Here is a 24,236-nt window from a genome sequence, read left to right on the forward strand (position 1 = left end):
TTACACTTCCAGGCTCCTGGTGGACGAGAACTTCCACCACAACCTCTGTATGTGTGGACGGTGTTTTAGTTACGCAGCAATTGTCATTTGTTTTAGTCCATTCATTATCTGGCTTCTCCTGAGTATTTTCTGTCGTGATGCGTGATGCTGACTCTGGAAGGGAAAGGTAGTTTTGTGCCTTTAAATATGTCTGCAGCTCTGGGCCTTTTAGGTTTTCTTTGGCTATCGTTTCAGGTTGTTGTGAAGCATCCCATACCACAACATTATCTGAGGAGGAATGGTCTCGCCGTTGGCTTCTCTGCAGTATCTCCGGTTTGAGCTTGGACCTGGTAATGCAGTGTCATACAGAAAAAACATGAGAGTTCTTCTTTCTTTATTGACACCTAATTTAAATATTTTCAGTTTAATGTAATTTATGATATTTAAATGCTGCAGTAGATGGTACATGTTATTACCTGAGCAGGTGAGATACTGGTAAAGTCTCTCCATGGCCACTGCCATCTGTGTGATCGTTCATCATATCCCTTTCTGTCTTTTGGGTTCTTACAAAGTCCTGTAACAGAATCATACTGTTCAAACAACACTGGCTTTCCAGAATACACATTTTTTTAAATAGTGTATTGTATGTGAGGGCAATTATGTACAGTACTGTATATGGGTGCATGCACTGTGTATGTATGTTTCTTTTTCCATGATTTTTGTGTCTGGCTCACCTGTGCGTATATGTTGGAGGGCTCCAGTAGGATGGCAGGACTGTCCTCCTCCCTGTAGTGACGGGCTTTGGGGGGCAGAGAGGGGTGCAGACTGCTTGAGAGGGCATTGAGTCTGAACAGTAGTTCATCGACTAAGCTTTCAAACTCCTCAAAGAAATAAGTCTGAAAAATCATAGGGCAAAGTTAATGTAAACTCTACAAATGTAAGTTAGTGGTGTAATGTGTAATACTTGAGGTAGGATATGAGGCTACAGGACGTACAGGGAAAAATGTTATTCAGTAGCACGGCCAATAGCATGAGATAATAATCCTGAACATAGTCTCAGATGTTGATACAAAGGTAATTTGACAATGAAATATATTTAAAATGATACACAGCAACTTTCAAGTCTCCAAAATGTATTTTCTCAATAAAAAAAATCTCAGTTTAGTTGGCTTGACACTATTTCATGGACAGAGCAGCTTTTTCCTCACCCTCTCTTCCACATGATTTTCAATCCATGCTTGTCTGCGCTGCCCGGTGAGCTCAGAGACCCTCCGCCTGATGTAGTCAGCTAATTCTGCCATGGTGAAGACATTCCCCCAGGTTTGAGATCTTTTAGCACGTCTGACCAATGAGGACACCACACCTATCACCTGCAAGAAAACCGACGGCTGGTCAAACACAACATAGACTGACAGATTGTTTCTACAATTGAGAAGAAGTTGTGCAAAGATGTATTACATGCAACAATCACAATTTTTACAAAGTAAAAGGCCCTTTATATGATATATGTATATGTACCACTGCTGACCACACCACAGAGGACAGGTAGAGAACTCCACGGTAAAGGAAATCATGGCCGGAGAGGAGAATGCCCCGAACAGCCCTGATACCCCAGCAGTGACAGAGCAGGGTCTGAAGGGAGCGAGGAAGTGAGCTGAAGGCCCGGGATCTTTGTACGAACAGGAGGTTCCCAACGCAGGCCAGCACCACCATCAGGATAAGACCTGAAATCTAGAACAGAAGATTGAGACCATTTTGAAAATATCCGTTCTGTTTAGTGAGCTTGCTAAATAACATCCTGACTAGTGAAAATACTAATATAAACAACTCTTGGGCTGCTACTTTAAGAGGGTGAATATGAAAACTGCACTAATGAGAGGCACACAAATTGCGGCCACACGACAGAAATGCAGTATACTATAGGGCTCATGACAATAAAGCAGTTGATGTTATTATGATGTTATCATTGCCAACGAAAGGATGGTACACTGTAGTGCACATGAAGGCAAAACATGTGGAATATCACATTGATGGTTTTATTATAGTTCCCTACAAAAAGTGCTCTATCTGATGGTACTGTCGTATATAACTTGAAAATGTGTCACCTAGACCTGTGAGCTATTTGTTAAAACAAAATGTCAGGTAGCGTTGGAATGGAATGAAGACCTTTCCTAACTGGTACTAGCAGAGGTATTGCAACAATGAGATTACCGTCGGCCAGAAAAGGCTGGAGAGTGACCGGGTGAGGAGTGTAGCAGAGGATGCCAAGGTCCTGTTACCCCTCAACACAGTCCCACACTTCATGGTGAGAAGAAGGAGTGTAATGCCACGCAGAGTACGAATATACTGCAGACACAAAATACTTATAAATCACACTATAATCTCTAAAGGACCTTTCTACCAGTTAGTTGTATGTCATTTCATTTATTTTGTCACATTTTTAAAAAAAAGTACTCAGAATGATCTCTTTGAAGATGAGGCTCTTTCATGTTCCTGTGATAAAATGGAGCAGGGCAGTGAACTGCTTCCTCAACATTAAATATTTGTTTTCCTGTCTCTTTCTTTCTCTCACTTGTTCCGAGGCAGCCAGCAGGCTGACATCAACATGTCCTCTGTAGTTGTGTCTCTGGAGCAGCTCCACAACCTCCAAGATAATGATGGAGTGATAGATGTAATAAACATAGTACACTAAAGATACTGTCAGCAAACTGACCTGCAAAACATAGAGAGAAAGTGAGGTATATTTCTATCGCAGTAAAAGTATAATCAGGTACATTTCATACTCTACAGTTGAAACCATGCTGTGTGCTTTGACCTTCACCAGTATGTTGGTTTAAGAGCGACAGGTTACTTTACCCTTTAAGCTAGGTCATTGTGATCTTATTTGCATTGGTGTGTGGCCGAGTGTGTATGCGTGGCTGTGCAGGTTTCCATGTGTCTACTGGTTCTTCAAGCTGTGTGCATGAAAGTCTTTTGATATTTAAACAAATTATAATGTTGGTATTCATATTTTTGCCTGTGTGTGTTTGTATATATGGAATTCTCACTTCCAGACAGTTAAAAGGTGTCCTCCAGTATCCCATCAGCCCTTGCTGCCCTATAGCGTACACTTGATTACAGAGTTGCAGCAGGAACAAGACGAGGAAGAGGAGCTGGAGGGGAGGAAGAGAATACATGAGGAACTTTAAAGCAAAGGTTGTTTTTTTTCTTCATAAACATTTTTTGCTTTATTTGTTGAAATTCTCATTATGTTCCGACAGCAATCAATACATTAAATGCTCTGACAATAAAAAATAAGAATGTACGTCCTACGGCCTGCCACATGCACTCTGACTGTGCAGTCTTAAACCTGCTGCTAGCTGCGTGAGCGGTGAGAACGAACAATGGGCATGTTGGTTGTTTACGTTCAGTATGATCATTTTGGAGCTTTTTCAGTTGGATCATTTACAAAATCTAGCTTACTCTTGCTAGTTTCTCAAGATAACCAACCCTAGCTTTAAGGCTTTCCACAAAAACTGACCTAATATCTCATGAGATGTTGTGAACAGTGTTAATCTAATGTTGTGTTTGTGTGTCTTTTAAAAAGCAACTCCATCAACAACATTTTGTTGTGTACATTTTTATCTGGAGATTTTGCTTCTTCAGCTGTTTAGTGTCTTTATGATGGTGTTGAAGAATAGTTGTTTTCACAGATAAAAAAAAAAGGCAATGTAGCATTTCACCTGGCACACCATGACCACATAGTCACCCACAGCAGGAGTGAGATACAGTCTAACTGACCGGACTTTGGCAGAGGGCAGCAGCAGACCGGTGGGGCTCTGCTCAGAGAGCAAGGTCACACTGGTAAACAGGTTGGGGGCAGGGCTGAACAAGGTGAATTGGACAGACACAGTCTGTCCGCAAAGCCAGCCACCTGAATGCAGGAGCTTCAGTTTGGACGCAGCATCAGACCTGCAGAGGAGCAAAGGACGGTGACAATATTACCGACATTAGAGACTTGATACCGCAGAAAACCTTTTCAGCAGAGATAACATTAGGAAGAACAATAATTTCTGCTGCGTGTCCATTTCTTACTTGGTGTGGCCTAAGCCAATCGTAGTACTTGGTCCCAAGGAGCAGCCCAGGTGACAACATGTCTTTGGCACTAAGACCTAAATAGTCAGAGGACACAGTGACGCAGTCAAAACAAATCATAAATCAAACATAACACTTCTGGTAACTGTGACCCAATTAAAACGCACTGCACAATGATTAATTAATCTCTAAATGTAATAAATGCTAAACCTGGACAGGTATTGAAAGTTATCACTGGACTACTACAGTATATATCTTTGAGAAACAGTGCACTCTACGGGGGGAGTTAGTGCAAAGTACAATGATGTCTTGAAGGAGGTGCTGGAATACCATGTGACAGATTATGTGTTTGAAATTAAAGCAAAGTATTGCAATGGATCATTCAAGGAATATGGATTTTTTTGTTTAACCAATATTTAAAACAAAATTGTTACAATATTTTTTTTCCAGTAACTGAAATTATGATGTTACATACATGTAAACATGTTTTTTAATTGAGGTTATATCTATCAGTAGTGTAATATATATGTAAAGGCATGTCTCCTTTTGTTACCTACCTGACCCTGAAATGACTTGGACGCCTCCGTCTTCCACAGGATCGGCTCTCCAATCAAGATGTGTGACTGTTGGTGAAAATTTTGTTTGATTTCATAATAATGAAATACACATTTTCCCTTCAAAAGGGACATTTCTTCAGTGGGTTGTAGAGACTTGCACACATGGTCAAGGTAAATTCTTTCATATTTTCATTGAATAGCATTGGATGGATGAATCCTTTTCATTGTATTTTAGAAACCTCTGTGGAGTGGTGAATGACTGCAGAACCTTTGTCGCTTACCTCAGTTGTGGATGATGCATTCTTGTACAGTAAATTAAGGAGACTGCTCTGAGTCCACTTCCACCAGTGCTCGTGCTTTTGTGTAGACATAAATGCCTCACCATGGCCACTGTTGAAAGATAAAGTATGCTTTTTAAGTGTGTCAGACAGCAATAAGTACAAATAGAGACAGCATATGTCTGCACGTTACCTTATAAACTGTTTTCTGACAGCTTTATTGAGGTGGTAATGGTCAGTGAATGGGGCCCCATAACTTATACACAGCATCAGGAGAAGCATGGAGCCACAGAATGATAAATCCCTGGATGACAAGAGGAGATAATTCCTTACACAGCTTTAAATCATTTACCAACCGGTCCGCTCGCACACACACACACACACACACACACACACACACACACACACACACACACGTACACACACACACACACGCACACACACACACACACACACACACACACACACACACACACACACACACACACACACACACACCTGAGAGTGGAATGGATAAGTGCCTCTCTTCTTTTCCTTCCACAAGTTTTCCTCAGCTCTGCTGGAATTGGTGGGCGCACAAGACGGAGGTACCGGGCTCGCTGACGAGCTCCAAGCAGCTGTTAAGCAGAGATAATTCACCATATGTTTTAATAGAAACGAATAGATGAGAACAGAATACAATAGAATAGTTTGGGCGCCACCTTTTCGAGGTATGAGCATCCTTCCCGTGGAAAGGTAGATGTCTCAAACTGCTCCGCTGGTTGCTGAGCACCGCTGTTGCTCCACAGTTTTGAAGTGTCAATCTCTCTTATTCTGAAGAAGCTATGAAAGTCTGATCTGTTCCTGTGCCAAAAGGAAACAGTCACTGCCACTGTAACAATCTGGAAAAGGAAAATAATGTTTTTATGTACAAAGCAAAACATTAAATGTAGTTAAGAGTATATTGCTTTTATTTTCTATGTAATTCTACTTCAGGATTAAGGTGTACGTGTTTCTTTATGTGAAATACAGCTTGGAAAAGGCTGGAATTATTTTACCACGGCTGGCTGGATGAGGAAGATGCAAAACACGAGAGAGAAGAAAAGAGAATGTATCCACAGCAGAACCTTGCTGCTGCTGAACCTGACACAAGAAAACACAGTTATACATAGTTTTGACTCTCAGACATACAGTTATAACCCGAGATATACATCATGTTTCAAAAAGTCAGTATTAATAATACATAAATTAAGCATAGTCCACACCACTGGCTTCACACTTGACCATTCGTACATCTTCATATAGTCATCAATTGAATGCTATCACACATCTACTACCTCAGTCCCAGCACTGCAGAAAGCACGAGGCAGGAGACGGACAGCAGCAGACACAGTGTCCAGGCCAGATAGTGAGACCACTGAGATAGCGGTCTCAATCCTCTCCCTTCTAGCCTGCCGATGTTGTGTGCTGCCTGGTGATAGCGGTCTTCCTCAAAGCTGCAGTCTGATGATAACTTCCCTTGATGATCTTCTTCCTTCTGAATATCATGACCTAGATCCCTCGTGTCGGACAAAAGAGCTCTCTGGGTTCCAGGAAACCTGCTGCTTTCACTGAAAAGAGCTAATTCTTTCCTCCCGGGTGCTTGATCAACATTGTTCCCCTCAGTAATCAGCAACACATTTTGAAGCCTTGGTTTTGAGTAGTTCCTAACTTCCAGAGAGTCCTCATTTCTTGTGACTACATCTGATTGGATTACAGGTGTATTACGTGTGCTTTTATTTTCCAGAATTGAAGTGGACACTGACAGCAGGTCTGTGCCCTACAAACACAAGAGAAAGGGTCAGATAGGCATGGGAAATATGAGAACAAATACAGAGACATTACATTACACTTCATTTAGCTGACGCTTTTATCCAAAGCGATTTACAATAAGTACAATTCAACCATGAGTACAAACTCAGAACAACAAGAATCAAGAAAGTACAATTTCTTCAAGAAAGTTAGACTACAAAGTGCCATTAGTAAGTGCCATTTAAGTGCTACTAATGTGCTACTACGGCGCTACCGTCCCTATTTAAGGTGTAGTCGAAAAATACGTGTTTTTAGTTTGCGACAGAAAATGTAGAGACTTTTCTGTCCTGATGTCAATGGGGAGCTCATCCCACCATTGAGGAGCCAGGACAGCAAACAGTCGTGACTTTGTAGAGTGTTTAGTTCGCAGTGACGGAGCTACAAGCCGATTGGCAGAAGCCGAGCGGAGCGAACAAGCTGGGGTGTATGGTGTTACCATGTCCTGGATGTAGATTGGACCCGATCTGTGAGACAGGGAAAGAGAGAGAAAAAGAGAAAACAGAATAAGTTGTAACCTGGTTTTTCTTCCTCCAGGTGTCCTGTGCCCACTGCTGAAGACTGCTCCAATAGAGATGGGGCTCGAATACGCTGTCATTTAACGAAAGGGCATCTGTCACGAGACAAAATGAGAAACAAGAAAAAGAGAAGAAAATGCAAAAAGAGTCAATATTAAGTAATGGATAAAGCAGATTAATTTACTAAGATTCAAATTGACAGATGGTGATTTATAGCACACTGTGGGGAAAAAAAAGAGAAAATTGACATTTTGATGTAATCTAAGCAGGCATTATTTTCACAGTCCATTCCTAAGAAAGAAGATAAATGATGTGTTTAATTCCATTTTAGTGCAAACCTCCAAAATTATCCTTTTCAGTCCGTCTCCCCTTCATGTGTTGGACTGCTGACCCGATCCCCTTGACCTCACGCAGTCGGAACAGAAGAGATATAATAGCAGCTGCAGGCAACGCTGCCACCACACTTAATGCTCCGGTCGTCAGAGAAACAGCTGACGGATCTATAATGCCCAGCTCGAATGGCAACTGCAAACAAAGGATCAGGAGCAACAGCTCATTATTATTTGAAACCGTTGTGCATCAAGTTTCGAACTCTGAAGTTTTGTTTTGTTTTTTAACCTACCCGATTATTCATTTGTGATATGATTACTGTGTTGACACATGCATATCCCAACAGTAGCAGCAGGCTCACGCTGAGTCTCTGAGTGTGTGTGAACGCGTTAGGGCAGGGGCAGCTATACAAAGACATCCAGATGTGGTAGTCGGCCAAGAAGTCAGATAGCTTAAGACACAACATCTGCAAGTATACAGGTGGAGATCCAAGACAACATGGGAGAAGAGATTAAAAGATGTTTTTGTTTTGATATGTGTTCATATGTGTACCCGAGCGCTCTACCTTAGCAAAGCCTATTCCATGAGTGCAAACTCGCAGCGTTCTCTCCACACGGCCATCAGCTTTGTTCACAGCCAACCAGCACCGACCCACAAAGAGCCAAGCACGTCCTTTCACATGCCCTCTGCTCACCTGTATTACAAGCAGACAAAAACACATCTTGATGGTCAAAGTGAAAGTCGACAAACAGAAGAAACAACACATTTACAAACACTCGACAGGGGGACTTTACCTCGGATACCTCCACTTGTTTGAGGTACCAGTTGGCGGAGGATCCAGAGTTGTCATGCCAGATGTGAACGCCCCACACTGGGCCCAGGCTGTCTGCTGCACTGTGGTGTCAGAGACAGAGAATACACTGACGAGTTTATGAATGAGCAAACCAAACGTAAAGCTACTCCAAATATTATACAATATTGTAGTAAATGTGTGGCGTTCAGTGTATTGAATTTATGTGAGTAAAAAAAAAAAAACATCTTATTTTTTTGGAGATATTTGTATTACCTTAATATAAAGGTGTCTTGAGAGTTCCTCCTGAACAGAGTACATCCTGGGACTTGTAGTTCACTCGTCTGTGAGAACCCATCTTCACCATGCAGCACTATGTAAACCTGAAACACATGACGAAAAGGTTTCCCAAACACATAACTACAGGAATTGACTTTTATATATATTTATTTTTAATCCAAATCTGGAAAACCAACCTATTCACACTTCAATAGAGATTGAACACTGCAGTTTACAAGTCAGGTCATTGATGTTGTTATTTTGAAAACATACATTAGAAAATATCTTAAATAAACACAATTCAAACTAGGTCAGTGTCTACAGAAGCTTGGAGGTATTTTTACCGCCTCTTGAGTCACCGGTTTTACACATATTTAAAGACAAAAATGAGCGAGACGTGTCTGACTGGATCTTGCTGTTTAACTAGGTGATACATCAGAATCAGGGTGAGAGTGGAGGAGTGACAAGGAATGTCATCACTGAGACAGAGGGGGAAAGCAGGAAGGAGGAGCAACATTTTACTATTAAATCCATCCATGCACCAAACTTTGAGTAAAAGATTAAACCTGCAAGTTGCCCTTTACGAACCATGTCAGTTACTTTATGATACATCAACATGAAACCAAAAACTCTCACCTTTGAACTCATGCAGACTGCAGAGCAGAGGCCAGTGTGGATTGTAACAACATAAAGATACGGGTCACATGGAGAGTTATCAGAAAGGTAGTGTGCTCTCTGATTCGCCTCAGAGGCAACGTCAGCTCTCTTACACACCACCAACCCCGGGATGTACAGGCATACGCAGAGCACCAGCACACACAGCACAGTCAGATCACTGGACACACTAAGGCGACAGAGAGGGACAGAGAACAGAATGACAGAGTAAAGCGAATGTCTAGAAAATGGGAAACCTTTATCTCCGGTTACTTTTTTTTTTTTTATTGATCCCCAAATGATTATTATTCTACATGTGGTGCTGGACCATGTACAACATCCAAGGTCCAAATTACTGCTGCAGTATTAGTAACCAAGAGACTTTGGTTAATTGCATCATCCAAGTCTGAGGAGGTTTAGGTCACCTTAGGAACGGGTTCAGATCCGTTGTGTCATGGCTGCTCTGGATCTGCTGCCGCACCACAGTCAGCGGCCTCAACTGGTGGCAACTGAGACAAACAGCAAACGCAGACAAGCAAGAAGTGATTCATGTGTGTTAATCCTCAGTTACTTCTGGAATGTGTGTGTGTGTGGGGGGGGTTCCTGCCTGTGAAGATCTTACGTTCACATACCCACACACACTTCATCCCTTTCTTACCTGCAGTTGACTGCAGCAGCTGCGTCTGCTTGCTGCGTGCTGCAGCCGAGGTGTGTCCAGGCCCCCTGGTGGCCGTCCCAGGACAAGCACAGGCTGCTGTCCACTGTGAGACTGTAGCTGACTTGTTCACTGAGGTGCTTGTGTCTGGGTGTTTTCCCAAAATCAGCATTCAGCAGTGCCAGGTGACCAACCCCTGCAGCTAGAAATGTAAGGATTTTGGAGTACAGAGATTACATTAGAAATTTTAAAACATATAAGTAATAGATGGATGAATAGAGTAATATATCAATTCCAGCGGGAAATGGTACAATGGAAATCGAAGACACTTATTCATCAACTAATCATCCTTGTCCAGTCACAAAAAACACAGCAAATAGGCTTTTAACTTTAGGATTATTAACATTGATAAGTTAATGTTTGTCTGTTATTACCTGCTCATTGTTTTTATTGTATTATTGTTAGTATTCTGTGCTGTTCTGTGGATTTTGTGATATGTGGCATTGGCCCAAGCTGTATACAGGTCACTTTGAAAATGAATAAATACAAAGAGTGTTCTTACTTAGATTTCACATTATATGACATGTTTGTTTGACACATTGCTAAAGCCCTGTTTATTCTGTATACAAACTGTATTTAAAAAATAAATAGCCTTTTTGTGTATAATGAATTTGATAGATTATCTGTAGAACGATTGATATTAAACCAGATGGAAACCATGAGAGGAAAAGGAAATGTAACAAAAATAATAATTAATCTATAATCAGCATCATTTGTTATTGGTATTAGGTAGTGAATGACACTCTGATTACACTCTAATATGATCAGAACACCAGTAATGTAACAGAAGATCACGAGGGAGAATAGGGACAGAGCTGAAATATGAAAGATGGAATCGAGACATTACTTACCACTGAGGTAGGACGGAGGCAGAGTGAACCGTGTGGCGTTGCTCTCCCAGTGGTGAATCTTGTGCAGATGGTGCATGCTGGGAGTCGGCCTCTCAAACATCCTGCCACAGCAAAGACTCTTGGTTTGATTTTGTGTCACATCCTTGCATTTTACTCAAAAAAACTTGTGAAAAGTATCACATTGTGGTATTATGTTGCTCTAACTATCAGATGATAATGAGTATAAGACCTAATCCATGTCACCACAAGTCTACCTGAAGAGCAGCATGATAGGAAACACCTTGTTGAGCGGCCGCGTGAACTCCACGCTCAGCTGGATGGCCTGCCGCAAGTGCTCCTGGGTAATGTTGAGGGTGTGGTAGTTGATCTGGCTGCATAGGAGGACGTACTCAGGCATAGCGCTCTTCTGCAGAATGGATGTGATCACACTCTCATTGAACAATGTGCTCTACTGTAGTGATATGGTGCAAATGGACTCAACTAAGAGCAAACAAAAAACAAATAGTGTCGTACGTTTCTTGGTGGTTGTTGCAGCTCGATGTTTATTGGCTGAATGAGGGAGCGAACAGGGATCTTTCTCTTCGTGCTGCACTTGTAAAGACTGAGGTCAACCACTGGTCCACTCAGCTGGAAATCAGCAGAGGAAAATGAGAGCAATGCCTTGCTGTTTAATCACTAAGCGTCATCATATCATGCCAGTCTCACCGTTTCCGGATAGTGGGCCCAGGTGTAAGGGCTGTGGGTGAGCTCGGTCAGCACGCTGAGCACACACAGTCGATGCGGTCTGCTTTCAGTCTCTCTACTGCGATAAACAAACAAAAGCTGGATCAGGGAGTCGGGCATGTAGAAGATGGTTGAGCCACTGCTGAGGACTGTGGAGGTTTGGTTGAGGTGTGCGGCATATAAGGAGATGAGACCAGTGCCGACTCTGTGCTCATGGGCCTCATGGGATAAGATGTACTTCTGGAGAAAGAAAAAAAAAGCATGACAGTTAAGGGATAAATGGAGGAACAAGTATGAAAACATGCAAGTTCATGAGTAGATATGAACAATAACATGTTTGTCTTCTCTCACCAGCATCAGGGCTGAAGCAGTCTGGAGAATATCAGCTACAAGCTGCAGCGCCTGCTTTGTTGAAATCACTAATCCTTGGTCCATGTAAATACCACTGGGTGAGTCCTGTTTTTCATCATGTGTGTCTGACTCTAATGCCTGTGTAATGTCAGCACTGGTGGCCTGCAGGCTGTGTGAGAGCAGGGCCACCAGGGTGTTGAGTGTCTTTGGAGAGTACCAGACTGAAACACTGGAAAACTGTTCTGAGATGACCTGAACGTGGACCGCCACTCGTCTCACACTCGCTAATGTCACCTAAACAGGATTGAGAGTTGTATGGGAAGAAAAATAAACAAATCTTTTAGCATGTATCCATCAGTGTCTCTTTGTCAATAAAAGTCATCAAACCTTCCACCTACCTGACTTGTAACTTTTAAAAGGTTTTCCAGAATGCCGATGTTGTCCACCATTGACACCTATAATTAAATGTTATTATAATGCTGGAAAAAGTTGGAAAAGTTTGTTGAAATCTAACTGTGACTGAGGAATAGGAATATAGAGTAGAGGGGATTGATTTGTTGAATTCAATAAGGTGGTTGTATTAATCTTGAGGTTTAGTATAGGTCTGTGTGTGTACCTGTCCACCGCTCTCGAGCTCACACACTGTGCAAATGAGCACGTTGCGTGTGCGTCCCTGTGCGCGTGTGTTGGCCTTAGTGTCTAGGCTGAGTCTGTTGAGGATGCTGGAGAGAAGACTGACGTAGTTACGAATCTCCACACTGTTTCCAAGTCGCACCAGAGCTGAGAGATTCCTCAGACCTGACTCTGAACTGGAGAGAAAGAGATATTACTGACACAACAATGTACTGTATAAATAGTAAGACAGTAACTTGTTAAGATGTACTTTAAAGCGTTGATCTATGTTCTGCAAAAGCTATTATACATATACTGTATATATACATACATATATATATATATATATATATATATATATATATATATATATATATATATATATATATATACACAGAGAACCCCTCTAACAATATCCTGCAACATAGACATAATGCTGACTGGATGTGATGGCATGGTGATTCTTACAGCTCCAGGTCAGGATCCAGATGGGAAGAAGAAGTGACGTCTCTGAAGAAGCTTGGTCGGACTCGGACGGTGACAGGACAAGGTTTAGAGGCCGCCCCAGATGTGCTGCTTTGGATCTCTGTGTAAATAGTTACTACAGGAACAAAAATAAATCACTCAATGAATGAAAAAAGGACTCTATGCTATATGTTTTCATGATAATGCATCTTTGTGTACTACAAAAGGTATACTTCAGTGTGTGTCTGTTTGAGTTTACCTTTATGGTCATCATTGGGGTCACCAGAAGGAAGGCTGAAGTAGTACTGGAAGTCTCTCCCCTTATACAGTGTCCTAGGAGGTCCGTCTCCTACACTGACACTGTACTCGTACAGTAAGTCCTTAATAAACATGGAACAGTGTAAATAAATCAATTTGGAGTAAAACGGTGGACACATTTGTTCGTCAAGTTGCTTTTTTCTGTGTATGTGGATTGATGCAAAAAGAAAGGGAGCCAAGAATGGGTGAACTCTAATATCAAAAGAAGAAATAATAAACAATAAATATCAAATTTGTCTTAATTATTTTCCTGTATTAAATGGCTCGCATAGAAAGGACCTTAAAAACACACATTTGGTAAACTATGCAGGATCAAATAAGTCATATAAGTATGAGTGTGTGTGTGTGTGCCTGCACTTTAAATACCTCTTTCCCTGAGGTGCAGAAGATGCTGAAGTGTGTATAGAACTCCCTCCCTTTGACTGGTTGCACCTGGCACATCACACCTTTTGGAGCAGGGTTGGTTTTTAGGAATAGTTGAGTCCGGCCCAGAAAACTGTTATGAGATTCTGAGTTGAAAAAGGCAGCAATCACATTAGCATCGAGATTCATCCCTTCATTTTTCACAGTACAGGTAATTATCATTTTAGATTTAGACACCACTGTGGTCCCCAATCCAGAAAAAAAAACATCTATACACTCTTACAAGACAATTATAACAATTATAACAATGTAGTTATTGGATTTTACCGTTTCCGGATAGTGGGCCCATTATTTCTTTAAGTAAAATAAATCATGTAAATTACTGTGGCAAATGTGAGGATGATCAAGAAACCTTCTATGCTAAGCTTCTATGACAATGCACATTACTTTTTGGCAAAAATGTCAGTTTGTTGTTGTGAAACTTACTGGCAGTGACCTGCAACATGTATCTGCTCCCAGGAATCAGACTGAATGGTCTGAAGCTGAGCAAATGGGAGGAAATGCCTGGGAAGATGGAAAGAGAGAGAAAGGTGCACAAACTGAAATGGGGAAATAGAGAAGAAATATGTGTCTGTGAGTTTCCTGAATAATGTACCCGTGTCAGTGTAGGACTCAAAAAGGCCTCCGTCTACTGGGTCTCTGGGTAAGTCAAGCAAAACTGGCTCCTGGATCACAACAGATGGTCTGGAGTCCATCAGGTTATTCCCCTCATCGTCACGTAATGCTGGGTCATGAAATGAATCATCTCCTGGACTGAGGCTCTCACCATCCACACCTGGGAATAACATGCATGTGATTAACACACAACCTTACACACTAATATTTATTAACAAACGCAGAGATGTATTCACCTGTGGGTCTTCCTGCTGAAACATCTGGGTCTCCTTCCTCTGCACTCAGCAAGGGAGCATCATAATCTGAATATGTCATAGAATCAGCTTTACTGCACAATACAGTTGGGCAAACAACTGTATTTTACAATTTTTAAAATATGTTTTTACTTCATTATTGTCTGCCAAACCTAATTTTTGTATTTATGTGTAATGTTAATATATCTAAATGGATACACATGTAAGTGACAAGAAGGTGCTTGCGTAATTGTTCAGGAGAAAATTAGCTATATTAACTTTATAAGTCAGTGTTGTGTTTACAGTTTGTTACCAAAACATAATTGATGCAGGTTTCAAGACCCTAAACCCATTTGCACATTGCACAGGTGTTTTCTATTGTGCCTGATTAGACGCCTCTTCTCTGGACTTGTGGGCATGGGCAGACTGTGCTTGATTGACAGCTCCCTCCCCCTCTAGTAGCTGTGTTGGATCTCTAGGGGCGGGACAATTCACTCTTTTTGGTACACAGTGTTTGCATAGTCGTATCTTTGACTTAATAAAACCAATATGACAGTGTTGAAATACCTACAAAGTAAAGTCCTTAAATACAGTACTTGAGTAAACGTACCTCCACAGTTTGTTAATCTTACATAATTCCCTACACTTAGCTTTGAGTAGAGGTCCAGTCAGCCAGAATGAATGGAAAACCCTTTTAATTTCATCATTCTAAAATAATAATTAGATTTTGACTGATTTTGTGTGACTGCCAGATCTAAGAAGCTTCACAGCTAATATTTCTGCTCAGTTTTTTCTCACCTTGTTGACCTCCCAAGTCACCGGTCTCCAGGACAGGAAAAGAAAACTCCCAGTCAGCAGAGGAGTCAGAATCAATTGGGAATTCACTGATTAAGTCACGAAAGTGGTCTGAATATAGGACGCCACTGTTGTCAAAGGCAACTGGCGGGTATTCAGTGGAGGAGTACAAAAGCTTTGGAGGGTCAAACTCCCCCAGGGGGTGATGAAATAGCTCATCTCCTGGACATCAAGAGGAAAAGCTGTTCAATTATTCATAAACTATCCACTTTACTGCAACAATTACCTTGCACATCACTTCTTGTTGCTCTACCTTATTGATGTCCATGTCTTTACATGTTTGTTTCATTGCGAGCATGGTAAACATTACATATTCACACTTTGCTTCACAACATTTGATTCCAAACTACCTGCTGTGTGAGTTCATTTTTATTTTAAACAGTAAAAACTATCAGCACCGTGGCAGTAACAGCGTACCTGATCCTTCTGTTCTTGTGTCCACGAGAAAAGAGATAGGCTCGGCCTCGGGCTCTGGCAAATCTGAGCGAGGAGGAAAAGAGGGTCCAGTTTAATTTGTCCAGTTTACTTTGGTGTTATTTTCTATTTCAGTATGCGCCTCAAGATCTGTTTTTACAGAAGCAACCACTTGGGTCACATTTAATCACACACCAGCCAGACTGGTTTCAGAGGCATTCTCGATCAGAACGACAGGAGCGGAGGTATCGACCGAATGGGAGAACTGTGAAGCACCTGCAGCAGGTGGATGCTGGGTGGAGGTCCCAGGAGTCTGAGGGGAAGTGGCAGGACCATCCATGATGGTGGACGGAGCACCGAGATCCACGGTGTAACAAAATGGCACTGGAATAGAAAAGAATAGAATTTAAGGTGATTTCTTTTCTTGAAAACGAAATAATTTACTGCTCATGTCCAAATGCATTCGTCTTTGTTTTACCTTCTATGACAGGCTTGGATGATGCATTGACCAGGTACAGGCTCCAGGTGTACTGGATGTGATTTGGGGAAATATCCCAGCCTTCACACAAGGCGCTGACCGAGAAAGGCTGATGCCAGTTCACCTGGTCTCCCTGGCACTGAGGGCAGTAAACTGACACCTTCCTGGGTTGGAAACATTCAGAGACATGCCACAAGGTGGATCAAGGTACAGTACACTGTTTGATGGTGGCAAATGTTTCTCAAATTCAATTTACCACCCAAATTTCCCCTTAGGGATTTATTTATTTGTTATAACTCTCACCCGATCACATTTGGTGTTAATGTGAGGAAGATCTCTGATGAAGCTGACCGCTCACCGCTGTGGATGTTGAACGAGAACTGGAACTGGTCAAAGTTGTGTTTTAGAAAACTAGCAGGAAACACAAGCACAAGAGATGAAGTGGGAACATCATGGTGGAAACAGGAGCTGGAAATGGTGCTGACTGGTTTACACGTCCAGCTGAAGCTGTGAAGCAAAGGAAATCAGAAACAGTGTTAAGATTGAATGCATATTTAAAGTAATACCTTACAACCCTGCATACAGTACACTGTTTCTGTACCTGACTGGGTTCATGGGGAAGTCTGGGTCGTAGGATCTCTGCCCGTCCAGGGTTACCACGGTGTTGTTCCGGTTGTTAATGAAGATGTTGGTACCGCCCTGGATGGAGGCAACAGGAGGGCTCGGCATCACCTGCACTCTCACACTGTAGTTACTGTACACCACACTGCCAGCGACCTGAACCTGCGGAGCAATGGCTTGTGGAGTCTCAGTTCTGTCTTTTCAGGAGCAGGACATCAAGTCCCTGGTCCAGGTTTAAGGGTCAATGTGGGACAGTTTTTGTTCGCTACTTACCCTAGCTATGGCGGTATACGTGTCATAGTGCAGGAGATGGCTGTGCAGTATGAGGCTCTGTCTGCGGGTGTCTCCAAGAGGCAAAGGGAAGACCCGTTCTGCAGAGTCAAACAAGGTCCAGGTGTAATGGAGGCCTCCTGAAATGTCACAGTCAACATCCGTCTCATAGGTCACTCCCAGTTGGATAACCTCATGTCTTCGCACCTGGAAGAGAGAATGTGCATAAGATGAGGGTGGCAATGTAATTACCTTTTTAGCTACTTTACCATCGTACACACAGGTAAAGGTCTTGCTTGGTAAAAATGTACCTGTAGTTTTCGAGGCCCCATGTTCTTCACTGGCGGAGGCTGACAAGGCCGGTCCACAACAAAGATGTGACCACTTAGAGAGGCCGAGCTGACCAGGTTAGACACAGTCACTTCCACTCTGAACTCTCCTGTCCTGCAGGGAGTAAACACACACAAACACACTAAATATACACAGGAAAAGATACGCATACATTTTATTTGCATAACCTGAAGAGGAAATTCATGTTTAAAAGTATAAATTGGTCCATACACTATAGCTTAACCAACAACAATATTGATAACCTATTTGAATTAATCGTCTTTTTTTCTCATAAACACATACGATCTTCAAAAAAGGTTCTTCAAATTAGTATCATTGATGAATTTTGACCAAGATTTGTGCTAAGAGGAATATTTTTAAATTTTAAAATGAACTTTTCGGTGGTCTCTGGTTCCAATGTCTCTTATGAAAAAACTGTGTCTAAATTAAATCTAACATATCTTTGGTGTTTTTACACTGGAATTTACAAGCAGTATTATATATACAGACAGAATAAAAACATGTATTTAAAAATGTATTTAAAAATGTATTTAAAAATGTATTTACAATGTATTTATATTGCACCAGTTAAAGTAATTAAAGAGTTCATTAAGTCTAGCTGTATTAGAAACATCCACATTTTAATTAACCCACGCTACCACAAAGCTAAGTAAAAATCAACAATGATAGTGAAGCTCACCTGTGGAAGACGTGCTGCTCTGTGCTCCGTCCCAGCCCAGATGATCCGTCTCCAAAGCTCCAGAGGAAGGTGACGTCAGTACCCACATTGAGCCGGCAGCTCAGCGTCACTGTGTGGTTCTGCAGGACAGACGCCTGGTGGACCAGCCTGTTGAGCTTCACTGATCTCTGGACTACCAGCGGGAACACATCGGAGGTAAGGGAGGTCCGGTCACGTGACATGACGACAACTACAGCATACCTGCATTGAAGAAAGGGGGGAGTAAAATGAAACTATGCACAAGTAAAGAGACAAAGAAGCGTGTACATCATATTTTGAAGACGTCATCTGTGTCTCATACCTGCCAGGTTTGTGGTATCTTTTGGTGACGGTTCTTGAGGTGGTTCTGTCTGATCTTGAGTCTCCAAAGTGCCAGAGGAACTCCACAGGGTCTGGTACTCCAGCCATGGCAAGGAAAGTGATATCAGTATTTGTGGGATAAGACTGCTTTGCTGCATAAATCCACACTGTTAGGAGACAAAACAGACATTGCACATATAAATATGAATGACATTTCTTGTAACATTTATTTTTACTATTTACATATCTACTTAAGATTTAATTAAACTTATTTTTTTAATTATACATAATGAACCAAAACACTGAACATGAGGAAGCTCTTAGGTAGATAATGAGAAAGAATATGAAACACAATTGAAATCATACGCTCTAAACTAAAGATGAATCTAGTTTGAATTAAAATCAAACACTTTAAGCTTGTTTAGAAGATATAAAGTGAAAGTCATAGTGATAGAAGAGAAACAGAAAACAGGTTAGAAGACAGCGTCAGCATTCATCTCCTTGATCATTTTTAAGCTTTCATTTTCTTTGACAGTTTAAAAAAAATGCAAGAACCAAAGCCAGAAAATAATGACGAAATAATTCAGATAAACGTATGATACCTTAATTGAATTAAATATAGAAAAAGGAATTAATTACATTGGATGATATTAATTAATTTAAGAAATGTGTCAATGTATAGACATTGATTATATATATTTTTTGAATTACTTCATATTTACAAGCAAAGAAAATCTTACTTCTTGAAAGAAAATATTAATAGAGGTTTGTACTGCTCAGTGGGAGTTCATTAAAAATACTTTCTCACCCTTGTCAGCCAGGTCGTGAACTGGTGGTTGCCATGGATTAACCATAACTTGTGGTGACGACTTCCTGTTTCCTTCAACACACACTCTCACGCTTTTGCTCTGAGAAGACACTCGGTTTGCCGCTTGAAGCTCCACCACAACCGTCCCGGTGTGGTCGAAAAGCAAAACCACCACGGTCTCCTCTCCTGTAGCATAGCTGCTGTCTCTGTACAGCAACGTTGCATTCGCCAGCAGAGACACGGTCACATCCGACCCCGCTGTGACACTGAATGAAACTGAGTGTTTTCGGTTTGTCGTGAGCACGCTGGGAACGTTCAATAATAACTCTCCAACTGAATCTTGAACGAGGATGTGTGTGCAGAACGAGGCCCAGCTGATTGGGTTGAAGGCCTTAGCTGCCACTTTATAATGGCCTGCTATTGTAAGAGACACATTTACGTTCCATTCTTCAGTTCTCCTGCTTATGTCAGCAATATTATCCAAACTGAAAGTCCAAATAACACCCGACCCCATTGGGCTGGCAGGACCGACAACCTCTAGGTTGAATTCTGCGTGTGTTAAAACTGCTGACTTCCAACTCCCAGAAGACCTCGGGGCACATTTAGAAGTCAGCTGATTCCCGGATACACTACCTCTGAGGTCAGAGACGGCGAGAGACACGACCACCTGCAAGCACACACACGCGCATATTATGGACATAGACAACATGCACACACAGACACATGTGAGATTAAAGGACAAATTGGTCATATTTCATATTTTCCTTATTGCCAACAAATTGTATGAAAAGACCCAAAACAACAATGAATTGATTCCTGTGATTCGTGAGCCTTAGAGCTACATTGTTATCCAAAAGCTGTTAAAAACACACCAATGAGCCACACTGTATCTAAACAATGAGCGTGGGCACATAGACGGCAGAAGTCAGAAAGTATTGAGAGACGGACAAACAATGTATTGGTTTTGATCTTTTTGTGGGATTTGTTTACAATAAGACCCATTTAAAATATGCCCATTATTATTTAATCAATGAGGATGACATGTTCAGTGAATGAAAGCAGATAACTCACAATGTGTATCGTCTCCTGTGTCCATCCGTCGGCACTGGAGGCGTTCACTGACACCATGTGAGCCCCCTCTGTGTCAAAGGTCCAGTTCTGGAGAGCATCTATTATTATGTTTTTTTTAATTCAGCAGATTTTTTTAATTAATCAAAACATCTTTTCATCATCCTAAATCATCAACTATCTAATTGTGAACAATATATCTCTTTAGTTTAATATGTCAGTCCCTCTGATTTATAAGCACGTCTTTGTTCCCACCCACTCATTAGTTGTTGGTTTACAATTAATATCAAAGAAACATACGCATCAGGATTTTGTTGTATCCCTTTCTCTTTGAGTAAGAGGCTAAAACATAGTAAAATAATAATAATCCACTAAATAAATGCTTACATTATAGTTATGATGCTTATGTGGACTTTTCACATTATATATGTTGACACTTGCCCCCTCTTAAATAAGAAAGGTTAATTATATAAACAATGTGAGTAAATCTTGATAAATGTTTATTGTTGAATTCTTATTAATGTTGGCTTTTATTGATGGGTTCTGCTTGTGTTGTCAGACCATAGTTTATCTGCTACATTTCATTGATGGTTTTGACCAGATATTTGCATTCTTCTAATTAAATGCATATTTTAACTGAATCATTCTCACCAAACTTGCATTTTTTTTTTAAGAAAATGTGCAACCCCTACATATTTGAAGCTGATAATAGATTTTGAAAGTAAATAATAGAAGCACATCATTGATTTTATTGTAATGTAAAAACATTTTTAAACAGCTAATGGTTATCATTGATCAATGTGCCAAAATTGGTTCAATTAGATTGGACTACATTGCTTTGTTTTTCCATTTTTGTAAATGTTAAAAGTACATTGTGATCAACTAAAAAGACAACATTTAATTTGAGTTACTTAGCAGTGCTTCTTTTACTTACCACGGTGCTGATCAAACGGTCTGAGTTGGGAAGGCAAACTGTCTCAACGCTCTCCATGTTTTTCTTTTTTTCCCTGTGAGTAGTCCACCAAAAGAACTCCACAGGCAGACCACTGCCCGTGTGAGCCTGCAGGGTGACAGGGTCACCCAGGTACGCTGCCTCCTCAGTCACACTGTGGGAGTCTTTCTGCAGGAAAGGGACGCAGGAGGGGCCACCCAGGGGTCCGTGGAGAACAGAGACCACCAGGCCGTCTGCAGAGACGGAGAGGTGGAGGGTGGAGGAGGCTGTTGAGAGGGGGTTGGAGACACTGACGTCTAAAATGAGAGAGAGGGTAAATACATAATAATACATATTATTTTTAATGGATTCATTATTCAACATTTGACTAAATGTGTCTGCTCTAGTTAACTTACTGAGTTCATATTTTCCTGGAGTTTTCAAAATCCAATCAGATGACACAACAAAGGAGCCGTCATCCAACACGTTGACATGATGTGAACTTTGACCTTTAGGGCTCGTTTCCTGAAACTCAACAGTGACGTAAGAGAGATCCTGCTCTCCCAGACCCAGAATCCCTAAAAAACACAGGGCATTGGCAATATTAATAAATGCTACAAATTTATACATATATATATATATATATATATATATATATATATATATATATATATATATATATATATATATATATTATTTTTAAGCATTAATCAAATACACTGATATTATTTTTCTCTGTGCTCAAATATAATATTTCACATAAAAACTCATTAACAAGCACATTCTGAATGACACATTGGTCAATATAATCATACAATATTTTCTCAAACGTTTTCATTATTTTGAAAAAACAAATCAAGCATTTACATGTATAACATTGTCATATTTACAATGATATAATTTAAATGATTTAAAAAATATATAATATATATGAATTATCATTGATAAAGTGTGTCCACATTACAGTACCACTGAAGTTGTAGACAAACAATTATAGAAAATGTGTTGTTCACTCAAATATGTCATGTAGCTTGTTTCTAGTTAATTTCCAATTGTGTATATTGACATGTTTTTTTGCAAGTTTCTTTATTTGTAAAATAATTTACCCTTTTAAAGTGAAAATAAATAAATACATTAACACTAATGCTGTCTCTCTAAAATTCAGTCTATACAGTCGGAGCAAACCTGAGCATGGATTGTCCTCATTTCAATAATAATAATGTAGTATTATATGTATAATCAGATATAATTACTATATTTATAAATAACATAATTAATGATATTACCATTCATTCAAGCAAAATTGACAGATAAAAACAATATTTTACCAAATTCTAGACAACAGACAATGTAAACTATAACAAAAAGCATTTTCCCTTGTAAGTAAAGGAGGAAACCTCTTTATCACACCGAGCCTCTTTGTCAAGTCCGGCAGTATTTATAACGCAGGAGTCAAGCCATGTGTGTAACTTGAAGAGTCGTATTTCCGAGAACGTGTGTGAAGCAGCAGCTGACCTGTGGGCTGGTTGGGGCGTCCGGCCAGGCTTCCAGAAACCTCCAGGACAAAAGTCTTCCCAGCATGCACTCTTTCTGGAGACGTAGACAGACGAATGCTGTGCAGAAATGGTCCTTCAGTTCTGTAGAGAGCCACGCTTCCCTGCTCACCTCCAACAGGCAAGAGGACGCTGAAGAAAAGAACAGAAAATGGATATGCATGTTTCACTCAGACATTTGATGGCAGAGAGGACATAAAACCCTCAGTCACGTGTGGATGGAGACATGAGAGAAGCCGTGGTTAGACACTGAAAGACAAAGGAAAAGGCAGCAGTCTGTCTCACCTTTGTCTTTCTCCTCTGACATCCATTGTCCCTCCACTGGAAGACGTGTTGAAACACTCACTGGCCACCAAACCATGTTGCTGGTTGCCACAGTAACAAGCCTCTGAGGTCAACGCTGCAACCTGGTACCTTCAACAACAAATACTGAAAGTTAATGAAATACTATCTGAGTGCTAAACACATGCATCCAGCTCATCTACACTGACACACAGTGCTCATGTGGTGGGACACTTCTGTTTTGGAAGAGGGCGCCTAAATTGCTGGAAATCCATCAATGCAACTCCTTTTCAGCAATAAGCCATGTGTTATTAAAAAAAATTAAAAAAAACATATAGGCTGAGTTATGCAGAAGCCATTAAATATATCTGACTGAGCACAGAGAGCAAAGCACACGTTTTAATGTAAAAGTATTTTTGGTAATTGAAGAATTATTTTTAGAATTTTCCCATTCTTTTGTCCATCCAAATCCTACTAAAAAAACGGTCTGATCTTTGAAATTAAATTCTATAGTCCAGTAGTATTTCAGAATAAGAGCATAAGATGCAGAAATAGGCTACAGCTCGAGTGTTAGAGGAATATCAGTCAATAACAATACTACGTTGTAATATATAATAGGAGAATACTCGACAATATTATCACAATTGACAAAGTACTGGTCCCAAAAGGAGTGATTAAAAAAAAAATCATATGGTGGATTTGAGTTATTTTACACAAATATACACAAACCGACTTCAGACTAAGTGCTCTTTCACAGTTTCCTCTCAACTTACCCTTCACCCAGGCAGCGAGCAGAGCAGGTTACCGGGTCAAGGTCACGAGCTCCTTCGGTTGCATCGAGGCTGCCGCTGGCGTCCACGCACCCGATGAACCACGGCGCGTTCCCGTGATCCGGAAGAACAAGAAGAGCTGCCGCAGACGGGCGACAACGCAATGAGATGAGCGCAAAGACCAAAGCAGCGAGCATGTTCTGACCCGTGAGGTCTGCGGACAAA

The 24,236-nt window shown here is 40.9% G+C and overlaps 1 protein-coding gene across 1 annotated transcript; it reads right to left on the reverse strand.

Moving 5' to 3' along the window:
- Positions 1 to 24,208, reverse strand: pkd1l1 (polycystin 1 like 1, transient receptor potential channel interacting; the record flags this gene model as incomplete). Its single annotated transcript, XM_079234272.1, has 56 exons — positions 1 to 45; positions 714 to 875; positions 1,188 to 1,349; positions 1,498 to 1,710; positions 2,191 to 2,325; positions 2,552 to 2,692; positions 3,027 to 3,131; positions 3,702 to 3,930; positions 4,054 to 4,130; positions 4,611 to 4,676; positions 4,892 to 5,000; positions 5,082 to 5,192; positions 5,387 to 5,505; positions 5,590 to 5,769; positions 5,926 to 6,010; positions 6,205 to 6,418; positions 6,635 to 6,686; positions 7,234 to 7,328; positions 7,572 to 7,758; positions 7,856 to 8,029; positions 8,129 to 8,257; positions 8,358 to 8,457; positions 8,630 to 8,736; positions 9,269 to 9,476; positions 9,712 to 9,795; positions 9,945 to 10,143; positions 10,853 to 10,953; positions 11,107 to 11,258; positions 11,366 to 11,479; positions 11,558 to 11,815; positions 11,927 to 12,220; positions 12,325 to 12,381; positions 12,543 to 12,735; positions 13,007 to 13,139; positions 13,263 to 13,383; positions 13,688 to 13,830; positions 14,171 to 14,248; positions 14,340 to 14,519; positions 14,596 to 14,661; positions 15,391 to 15,609; positions 15,865 to 15,927; positions 16,057 to 16,245; positions 16,340 to 16,503; positions 16,643 to 16,846; positions 16,941 to 17,122; positions 17,234 to 17,437; positions 17,542 to 17,674; positions 18,261 to 18,500; positions 18,601 to 18,766; positions 19,408 to 19,683; positions 20,041 to 20,074; positions 21,410 to 21,693; positions 21,823 to 21,984; positions 22,922 to 23,091; positions 23,245 to 23,373; positions 24,015 to 24,208. 56 exons carry the CDS (start codon positions 24,206 to 24,208, stop codon positions 1 to 3), a joined length of 8,391 nt encoding a protein of 2,796 aa, XP_079090398.1.
- Positions 24,209 to 24,236: the final 28 nt, after the last annotated feature.

The sequence above is a fragment of the Taurulus bubalis genome (genome assembly GCF_910589615.1).
Source record: "Taurulus bubalis genome assembly, chromosome: 18".
Lineage (NCBI taxonomy): Eukaryota > Metazoa > Chordata > Actinopteri > Perciformes > Cottidae > Taurulus > Taurulus bubalis.